Source organism: Chiloscyllium punctatum, chromosome 46 (assembly GCF_047496795.1).
Source record: "Chiloscyllium punctatum isolate Juve2018m chromosome 46, sChiPun1.3, whole genome shotgun sequence".
Lineage (NCBI taxonomy): Eukaryota > Metazoa > Chordata > Chondrichthyes > Orectolobiformes > Hemiscylliidae > Chiloscyllium > Chiloscyllium punctatum.
Genome location: NC_092784.1, coordinates 47752113 through 47763315, shown reverse-complemented (window position 1 = coordinate 47763315; position 11203 = coordinate 47752113). Strand labels below are relative to the sequence as shown.

At 38.8% G+C, this 11203-nt stretch overlaps 1 protein-coding gene across 9 annotated transcripts in view; it reads right to left on the bottom strand.

The window, feature by feature from the left end:
* Nucleotides 1-47: 47 nt before the first annotated feature.
* LOC140468004 (uncharacterized) overlaps nt 48-11203 on the bottom strand; it is a 147785-nt gene continuing 136629 nt past the window's right edge. For all 9 annotated transcript variants that reach the window (XM_072564136.1, XM_072564135.1, XM_072564142.1 and 6 more), the window contains one exon: nt 48-7383. In XM_072564136.1, coding sequence (XP_072420237.1) covers nt 7239-7383 — 145 coding nt within the window. In that variant the 3' untranslated portion in view covers nt 48-7238. The remainder of the gene's footprint in view (nt 7384-11203) is intronic.

Genomic DNA, 11203 nt, shown 5'->3' with positions numbered 1-11203 from the left:
TAAGTTTTCTTCCAACTAATTCCTTGAACAAATTCTACTGCACAAAATTTTGTTTTTGTAGTTTATTTAGATTAAATGGATACACAACCTTCAGTAACATGTACAGCAGTAACAGTTTTGAGGCATCAGCTTCCAGTTTGGTTTATTTAACCTCAATAGTTCAAGAACCAAAAAAGTGGAAAAGTTTGACTCAAATTGGGCTGCGCATACATCTTAGAAGCTTTATCTAAATTTATAAACAACTCCCAAGTACAAATATCAGTAAATACAGTCCTTTACAGCTGTGCACAATCAAGTATACATTTTTAAAAAAATTATAAAAATGCAATGTTTACCTTTATTACTGTGTTCTACTAACCCCAGCAACAGAACCTACACAGCTCCAAGGACAAGTTGAGCAGCAGTAGTGTTAAGATTGTATTATGAACTTGGAAGCTTCCATGTCAAGCTTGAACACAAATTTCACCATAGCTGCCAAAGGTTGGCTTTGGATAGTAAGTAATTTGTTTTCAACAATGATTAATGGGGCATTGATAACCAACAACCAGGGAATGAAAAAGCTAGTTACTATTAAAGAAAGATCTTTATGTAGACTGCTTCAAAATGACTAGTGAAATTTGTGAACAATTAAAATGAGAAGCATTACCTCCTAGAGGCCAAGAAAATTAAATGTTACCTATAGGAATGACCACAAAGCAAACCATATGCATGAGCTTCTTGACAGCTATGTTCTAGCAATCACATGATTAGAGGCAAAAATTTCAATGCATAGGCTGTATAGAATGCACCATCAGGGGAGTTCCTCTACCCCACCTTTTAAACTGTATTTGTGGATATATCCTTGCCACAGCTACTCCATTTACACTTTTGGTCTGGCTCATGATTTTTTGAAAAATCAAGCTTGAAGCCATGTTCACATACCAAACATTGGAGCTTAACTAATCTCTATGCTGGAATTGTTTTATCACCACAAATAGTTTTAGTACTACAGCTAAGGAAAGCATGAGTCACAGGTAAGCTAGTTTACAATAAATTGGAACTAAAATCTTCAAAATACAACAGCTAATTTCAGGCCTAGACCTGTTAAATCTACTTTAGAGATCTTTTATGCAGGACTTGCTCCATATCAAAAAGCTTGTCCAATTATTCCTCCGTAACCTCACTTAGCTGGCATCAGTTCAACACTTTTAAAAATTAGAATTCCTACAGTAAAAGTGACTTTTAGCCTGTAAAATACAATTTGTACAAAATCTGATTTGACCATTTAAAAAAAAACTATGGGGGTTAATAGAATGGACTGAGCATCTCACACCTACAGGAAAGCTTCAACACTTCAGAAATACAACCACTGGGAAGTGCTCATTAGAAAATAATCTTTATTTACATACTGACTACATTTTCATTAATTGATACTGAACATTATTTGCAAAACAGATTCCCCTCTTAAGTAGAAACCAAATCACTGTTGATGTCCCAATTCTCAAATAATAGGGTTCATCAGGGAAACTTCTAACCAGTCAGCATTTCTTTAGACACTAGCTTGGCAAACCATAACCTTGGCTGACATAAACCCTGCATCAAGTCATGCTAATGGCTACATGTTCAGCTCAGATTGTAATCCATGACTCCCAGTGAAATGATGTTTCCTTTGACATAAGAGAATGAGAAATTTCAGGCCACATGTCTGCCAGGTTATACAAATGGAAGTCACTTCAACTTGTTTTCACACAGCTGACAGCTACCAATTGCTATGGTGTTATTTTTAAACCCTAGTCAAGAGTTGTCTGTGTTCATCATACTCTGCAGACCCATCTGAATTGAAGAAATAATAAAAGTACCTGACAGGCTAGTCAGGGTGCACATTCCCAAATAACCTGAATTTGACACCCTATATATTAACCTGGATGTATGTTACAAATGACAGAACAACTCTTCTGCTGGAAGTTCAGACCAATGATTTTTTTTCTTTGTAATGGGAGCACTTAAAGCAACCAATGGCCAATAAACACATTTGTGATAGGGATTGTTAATTTTGTGAAGTAATGCTTTAAAAGACCCTTAGTAAATCTAAATTAGAATGCGCACCAGGGATCTCCAAGTGACGGAGTTGGATTGCTTAACCTCACATCTGTTCAACATAACATCATGTTGGCAATAATATGCAGGGTCCAGCTAAATGAAGAAATACCAGTAAACCAACCATTTTTGCAACCGCAAATAAGCTGGAGTAAAAGTAGGGGAGAAATAAAGTATAGGCTTTGCAGTGTAAAGGTTCATAAGCTATGCATTTGGACCTCAAGATCTTGGAAACCACTTTCCCATGTAGGTTCATTTACTTGAGATATGTCAAATATTCCAGATGGTGAGGAATCAGTTTGCCCTCAAATCCCAATGTGCCTAGGAAAGAGTAACCTAATGGACCCCAGGAATACTAATTAATCAGATAACTGTCAGGAGGTAAGTTTCTTCAGGTCAACCCCACTGAAGTATTAGCACAGATCTTAGATAATTTAACGACCCTCAATACCCCACTGCTATAACTGATTAACCAGGAGATTTAAGAGGGCTGGGAAAATATTTGAACTGGGAAGAGCAATGTTCTATAGCCTGCATAAGGAATGTGTATTTCAGCAAAAACATTTCTGTCCAGTTTTGCAACCACCCTCAATGTGCTCAGATTAGTTTTAGTTGAGTTCCAGTTTTACATTTTAAATATTGCATGAGATGAAGCTAGACAGGATTTCGGAAGGTTAGAGTCACTGAGCATTGTCTGAAGCAAATCCTGTTTGCAGCTTCTGAAGTAACATGCCAATTTTTCACCAGTTGTGAACAGAAACCCTAACTGGAGTTCTGACCAAGAGTAACTTGCTTAACAGAGACTGGGAATTAAACTTGCAAATTTTTCTAGCCTGCAAAACACTACAGGGCGAATTATGAAATGAGCTTTTAGAGAAAGCTAACAAAATGTGAGCTCTAAGTTTATGGTTACACAATTCCAAGCAAACCAGAATGGGGGAATTGGGGATTCACTCTGTGCTTTAACACAGATTGTTGGGGTTGAATTTCAGAACTCCGAACATCTTCGTTTTCAGAAATAGTAAATGGCTGGCATATTCAAAATGAAACAATTTTGTTGGGCCCAGTGAAATTATGTGAACAGAGGCTGAGTTCAGCAGAGAATACAATAATTTACTCAAAGACTAATGTTCCCAGATTTTGATCACCTCACCATTGGTGGCTCTGCTTTCAGCTGCTTGATACCACCAATGTCTGGAATCTCTCCCTAAATCTACTTTGCTTTTGTTTAAAACACTCATTAAACCTCTCTCTGACCAAGCAATGACTCAGGTATTGCATATTGCCAATGATTATCTTTATCACAAGGGTTATATTGACCTAGAGATTAATATCCTGCTTGCACACACAATACCATAGTTATTTCTCAGGTCAGTGTTTAGATAACTTGAAAAAAAGCAATTATCTACTGCTCGCTCAATAGTAATGCAGCTTGATTCCCTCAGTTCCCTGTAACATTACTCTCTACCCACAAACTACTTCCACATATCATACAATTCCACTACTCACTATGACATACAAACCCAATCCGGACATCTACTTGTTACAATTGAGAGTGGGGGAGATGAAGAACTTAACAAATGTGCATTTTCCTTTCATATGCAAGGCAATTTGGGCAGAGGTCATGCAGTGAGAAGTTTCTGCCAGAATATGAACTGGCAGCATTGATGGTGCAAGAGGAAATTGTATAAAACTAGCACCCTAAAATGACAGACATTTACTTTTGAAATATCTTGGTATGAGCACAAAGAAATTGAAAGCTACACAAGATGCAAATCCAATTCATACTGTGGTAACATTTATATTAAAAAAAATGTTAAAATACAAACATAGATGAGAATCAATAATATTTAACAATACATGCGAGAACAACAGATTATAGTACAAGAAATAGTAAGCATTTTAAGAAGTTCCCTCTGCATCAATAAAGTAAGAAACTTGCAGAAAAATACAAGCACATCAACCATTTCTAGAGGTACCATTCTGCTCTAAGAAACTTTACACAGAATTCAGATTCCCAAAATATGCTTTTAAAATTCCTCTCTTAGAAAAACAACTGTGAACAATTGCTTTCTAAGTTTGTTGTAAGAGTCTTCCTTCATCACTGTCTAAACTTCATCACAAGGCTCATCGCACTACGCGGTGGCCTGCACAAACACTTTAATCTCCCAAAACAGTATTAACAGTCAATGCCAACAACCCTGAATATTCCATTAAAGTTTGGAGACATGAACTAGTCATTTCTACAGCATATTAAGAGACTGACCACTGAAACCTTACTGGAGTTTGCAAAACAGCTCATGCTAATCAGAGGCACCTAAAAAATACTCCAGAAGTGATTTTTGATGTTTCCAATAGCACCTGTCTGCTTGCTGCCTCTGCATTTGTGGAGAGGTGCAGCTTAATTGAGATTTTTAATGCCAGGGATGCAATCAAGATTTGAACCTGTAGAGAACTGTAGCCAACTCTGTAATGCATGCTCTCCAAATACACAATCACATCGACTCACTTGGCATCTAAGGGCATGTAGCAGCAACCAAAACCAGGATTGATTCTCACAAACTTTACAGAACTATTAGGATCTCAGTTAAACTCAATGGTGAGCATTAACAAATCTTCAGAGTCTGCTTCCACTGGAAGTGAGATGTTCCTAATTCTACAATTATGGGTTACATCTCCCTGGGCAAATGCCAAGTATTTTGCTGGAGCATGTAACACGAGGAAGAAGCACCAAGAATGACAGATTTGGCAGTGGTAGCAATTTTAGGTAATGAATTAACAGCATCACATGACGTTAAAATGCACTGAATGTAATCTTTCCTAGAGCATAGTCACATTAATACACTTCAAAAGCACAAAATTAAAACTCTATGCATTCAAATGAATAGTGAAAATAGATCTAAACAAGACACAAAAGTCTGAACTTCTACCAATTCAACGAAGGAGCTTTTGTACGTGTTGACGCGGCAGTCCATTCTCAAAAACAAACCTTATTTTGGGATACCAAACAACCAATTTCATAGCACCTTTGGTTATGAAGGTATATTTCATTACACTCCATGTTACAACAATACACAGTCACAGGAACAAACAGGTAACAAGATTTTTTTTTGGTCACAGGGAGTCCAATTGCATTAGATGCACAGACTCACATCACAACACTGCAAATATAAAGTGACCACAGGTTTAAATAAGATTTAAATTGAACAGCTTCAGTAGAACAAAACAGCCTTTTGTATCCCGCTTTCAAACCAAAAAAGAGGTGGTCCTCAGACGGACAGGATTTTTATTTGGTGGGAAGCGGAGGAGGAAGAGAAGAGGAATTTGATTTTGATGAGCATCTTCCTTGTGAGCAACCTTGAGAGATCCCCTTCCCCTTCCTCCCCACAGCTACATTATCTGGTTTGCAGAGAATTAGTGATCGATGCGTTATCACAGCAGCAGGAAGGACACTTGGAAGTGTTGCCATTTAGACAGACGGAACAGTAACCCCAACAAAATTCGCTGAGGCAGTGGTGCAAAAGTGGCATCGGTGGGGTGATAGTCCAGCATGGGCTTCAGGGCCTCCAAGGCCCAAGTGCCCTGAAGTGTCATCTCTCAAAGCCTTTAACTCACAGCTCATCAGACCACAAGATGCCAAGAGGATCTCAGCTGTGAAAGGGAACACAACTAAAGAATCTAAAACCTGCCTTTATAACTTGCTAAAAATCAACCACCATCCAGCACATACAAGATGAAGAAAAGGGAAAGAAAGCATCTTTACAGTTTTACTATACACTTACATTTTTACGTGCAGACGTACTGCCACTTTGTGACCAAAGCACTTCTAAAAACAAATAGGTCCTTTGCCGAATATTAAAACAGCAACTAATTATTAGGAAGCATCCAAAAGGATGAGTATAAATATTTGGAAAAAAATGCAGATTTAGTTCTTTCAGTCAGAGGAATAAGGCTCTTTTAGACTGACTCATCCACTCCCCTAGCCATATGCTCATTGACGGCTGCCCCACAGAAGAAAGTGGCTTGACCTATGCACCAGAATGATGGTAAAGTGCATCAGCTGCAGCACTGCTGTCATAAAAACCTTGAGGACATGAAATATAAGTGGCAACTATTCCATTTTCTAATAGGACTATGTTCCTGCTAAGCTGGGACATTCTACAGTATTCACTGTAACACAAGATCCCCTTCTGTAGGCTGCGTAGAGACAGACATGTCTACTTAGTGCTGAGAGATCTAACCTACTATTTTTCAGATGCTGGCACACGTGTGAACTTTCCGCTTAGGGTTCTGTGTTGTACTGTACTGCTGATCTCTGTTCGGTTACTACAGTCTGACAGCATGCAAAATAACCGCCACAACAAAGGGTAGGTACTTCACAGCACATTGTTTAATACTGAACCAGCCTTGTATAGCTCGAATTCTGCCCTGCAAGGTTTGAGTGACACTGCCCAGAATGAGACTAGGAAGACGTGCAACCACACTGTACATAGAATGCATAACGTCCAAACCTCCTCCTCATGGTTACTTGGTTCTGCCCTCATGCAATGATCCGTACTATGGCAGCTGCTTGCTTACTGGGCTTCACTCCCTTCCCCTGCTGGCCTTGAAAGGAGAAACACTGAATAGTTTGATTCGCTACAATGTAGTTTTTAAAAAAAAGTGGCACAACATTGAAAAAATTTTAAAATAATTATTATCAATCCACCTTGTACTTTCCTTCTCTCCTTGTCTCCCAAGGCAGGGATTGATCTCTTACTTGGGAGTGTGACAGTGATACCAAATAGATCACAAGCAAACAGTATTTTTGCTTCAGGTTATATAAATGCCAAATACAATGCCATGCAGCCTTCATCAAACACTGCCACTCCCCCTGAAGTGCACTGGGCTACCTAACTGATCTTATATTGTATGAAATTAATCAGGGCTAAGTTGTTCTTTATAACATTCTAACTGTATGAGGCAAATGCAGAATTACTCTAAGGAAATCACCATAAGGCAGATACTTTTATTACTCTAAGGTTTAAACGTTCAAGGCAAAGGAGATTCTTTCCAAACTTGACTAAAACTAGAACATAAAATCGAGTGCGTCTTCGTGAGAGACTGCAATGGACACTCTGCCCCCAGTGTACCCAAGTATCCACACAGGCAGCCGATTTTCCCTATTTCCCCATATCAGCAGACACAGAGATCTCTTCGCGGGTAGCCTCCGTCTTTGGAAAGTTCATGTCCAGGATGTGTCGCTGCAGATGTCTCACCCATTCTTCCTGAATCGAAAGCGGACCATGGAACTCCACATCACAAAATCTGACCAGGAAGGGAAATGCATCAGAGGTTGTTGATTCAATTAAAACATTCCTTTGCTTTCAAAAAGAAAAGTTGCCCTTTTCACTTTCTCTTCCCTGCCCCAGCCACTGGTTACTACATGTAAGTCACGAAAAGGGGCATACCATCACGTTGGTGTGGGTAGAATAAGGGGTGTGGTATTACTAGCCACAAGCCAGGAACCAATTTTTTTAAAGGAAAGACAGCCATGGAAGCTTCATTACAAGGCTCTGACAATGACAGTGTTATTAAACATCAACTTATCCTCAAACTGCTTGATTTAATCCAATACACTTCGAACGAATATTATAGAGAACCAAAGACTGTATTCTTCAGTAATAGTTTCTTGGTGTGAATACTATTCAATTTACATCTAGCAGCATGCGTCCTGTCCATTCAGTGTAAACCAGCACCCCTTATGACCCAATTTGTGTGCACTGTGACAGGATTTTGAAAAGTCAAAAACAGGACACCACGTCTTGGAAGGCAGGACTTCATAAGAACATACAGTAAGAGGCAGAAGTTGACATTCGGACCTTCAAGCTTGTCCACCATTTAAATAGATGATATCTATTTGTTTCCTGAATTCCACTCTCCCATATGTGACCAAAACCCTTAAAATAAATAAATTCACCTCAACTTAAAAAAAAAATTCAATGGTCCCAACTCTTACTGTCTTCTGAGGAAGGTGTGTTCCAAACTTGCCCAACAATGAAAAATATTTCCCCTCATTTCTGTCCAGAAAGAGCAACCACTCAATTTCGTATCATAGAAAGGATCCTATCATCTAGTCACCCACACGAAGAAACATCTTTTCCACATTCACCTTGTCAAAACCATTCAAGATCTTTGAAATTTCCTCACTCTTCTAAACTCCACTGAAAACAAACCCAGCCTATCCAACCTATCCTCAATCCAAGCAGCAATCTACTAAACATCTGAATCGCCTTCAATGTATTTATGTTCTTCCTTTAATCAGGAGACCAAAACTGTGGACAGTATTGTGGTCTCACCAATGCCTTGTACAAGTGAAGCATAACCTCTAACTTGTGTTAAATTCCTCTCATAATAAAAGGAAAATATTCCATGAGTCTTCTTAATCACTGGCTGCACCTGTATGTCAACATTTTGTGACTCACACACTAGAACAGCTAGATCCCTCTTCCTTTCAGAATTCTACCCTTAACTAATTCGCTATTTTATTCTTCCTGCCAAACTGAACCACTTATTTTTCACATTACACAATCCAGCTGCCAGATTTTTGCCTTCTCACAATCTATGTTCATCTACATGATTATATCATCTTCATAGTAACTTTCTACCAAGCTTTGTGTCATTTTCAAATTTATCCCATGGCTTTGCTCCCCTCATCTAAGCGATTGATATAAACTGTAAAACAAAAATTGAGGGCCCAAGAAAGACTCCCGTGGGATCCAATTCATCACATCCTGCCACATATGCACATTGCTGTTTTCTTCCAACTAGCCAACCAATTTTCTATCCACGCTATTAATTTTCCCCACTACCATGAGCTCTTACTTTGCACAATAATCCTTCATTTATCACCATGTCAATAGTGACAGACAAATAGGAGTCTGGGACCGGAGCAGTTAAAGGTAGGAAGTCACATGTTGATATCTCCCAGAATAATAACTGGAGTGACCTGACTAGTTGGGTAGCTGGCATGGGACTGTGTTCACCATTATCGAGCAGCTGAACACAAGTGGGAGGGAAAGTTGGCATAAAGAATCTCTGGATCTTAAAACATAAACAGAAAAGGAGCAACAAATGCACACTCGGGACTTGGGAAACAGCTGGACAGTCCCTCATCTCAGTCCCATTTGAAGAAAAAGGCAGTTACAAGTGTGGGATAACAAGTCCTAAAAAGGATGCAACTTTGCAGAAGTTTGCAGAGTAGCACAGCAATTGTTACAAACACCTCTCATCCCCAAAAACATTCAAAGCATGCAGAAACACAAAGTAATTTAAGCTCATGTGCCTACCAATACCTCTACACAGAATTCCTATACAGAGATACCATGTAAACAATAAATTATCCTTGACCAGGAAAATGCATAACAGGTATTTACATCCTGCCTGCAGGTTATATTTCACTGCAATATAAAGCTGTCTCCATAATCCTCAACTTCTGTTGCTTGTTGTTGCTAAACAATGGTGGTTGGTACCAGTGGTGTAAATGCTTGAAGGTTTGGAAAAAATGATCAGATTTAATTAATATGTCCAAAGGGCAATGACCTTTTTAACACTTCAGGTGTAATGAATGAATTTGTGCTTGCCAAAAAATACGAAAAAGTGAAAAACTGACAGAGAACATTTCACTTGCTGGGACCCAATTCACTTGATCAAAAAGCCACAATGAGCACAAAGCAGCAACTTTGAGGGTTGCAGAGTAGGTACGGTTGAACCTGAAGGGCCGGGAACTAAATATACATAGTTATAAAGGTTAACAAGACAAACAGGAAAATGACTGAGAAGATGTAGAAACAAAACTATTCAATGGTGAGGGAGGATAGAATGAGGACAAAGCTTTCAGTGGAGACCATATGGATGGAACTAGGAGACAGTAAAGCATCTAAAACTGTAGTAGGTGTGTATAGAGACTTCTGGTAGCAGCTCTGAAATGCTATAAATGCAGAAATTATGCAAGTGTGTAGCAAAGCCAGGGCAGCATTAATGGAGAATTATAACTTTAACATAGATTGGGAGAGGCAGACAAGAACCTAGGAGTAAATTAATTTAGGATATCTGGTCAGCGTGGAGGAGTTGGACTGAAGGTCTGTTTTTGTGCTGCATATCTCTATGACCTGTCAGAAAGGTAGTGAATTTATGGAGTGTGTCCAGGCTAGTTTCTTCCAGCAATATGTCCTGGATGCAGCACAGGGAAAAGCACTATTGGATTCAGTAGTGAGTCATGTGCCAAATGTAATTAGTAACCTTACTGCACAAGAACAGTTATCAAAGGTAATCATAATGTGATCTAGTTCAATGTAGCATTTGAAAGTGAAAAGCATGAATCAGCTGCTATAGTTTTAGGTTTAGGTAAGGCCGACTTTAATAAGACAAAGTAAACTGGGAAAATCTGCTATTTGATAAAACAATCAAGAACAGTGGAGGATGTTTAAAGAAACATGTAACACAATACAAAACCAATTTATACCCCTGACAGGGTAAAGCTCCACTTCACCGGAAAAACACCCCTGGAGACCTAAAGAGATAAGGGACAGCACAAAACTAAAAGGGCTTACAAAAATGCAAGAAACAGTGCAGATCCTGCTGAATGGGGAAGATAAAAAGATCAACAAAGGGCCACAAAGCAGCTTATAAGAATGACAATGCAAGGAAACTTGCCAGGGACATCAAACTCAAGAGAAAGACATTTTATAGTTACGTAAAAGGCGATGGTAAGGAGCAATATTGACCCATTAAAAACTGAAAGTGGATTATACTGTCAATGACTAAGGGAAAAAGCAAAGATGTTGAATAATTACATTGCCTCAGTATATATACTACAAAAGGCGCACAATGTGCCGGAAGTCCATGGAAATTAATCGTGGATCAGGAACAGAATAAAATTAAGTAAATTAATGGAATTACAGAATGACAAATCCCCAGGACTTGATAGTTTCCATCTGAGCATGATAAAGGGAGGACGGGAGCACACTGAAGACACCCTAACTATAATCTTTTCAAGTTCCCGAGATACAGGACTCATCCCTCTGGATCAGAAAACTGTAAATCACACCACTTCTTTAAGAACATGGAACAGGAAAATAAAACTACA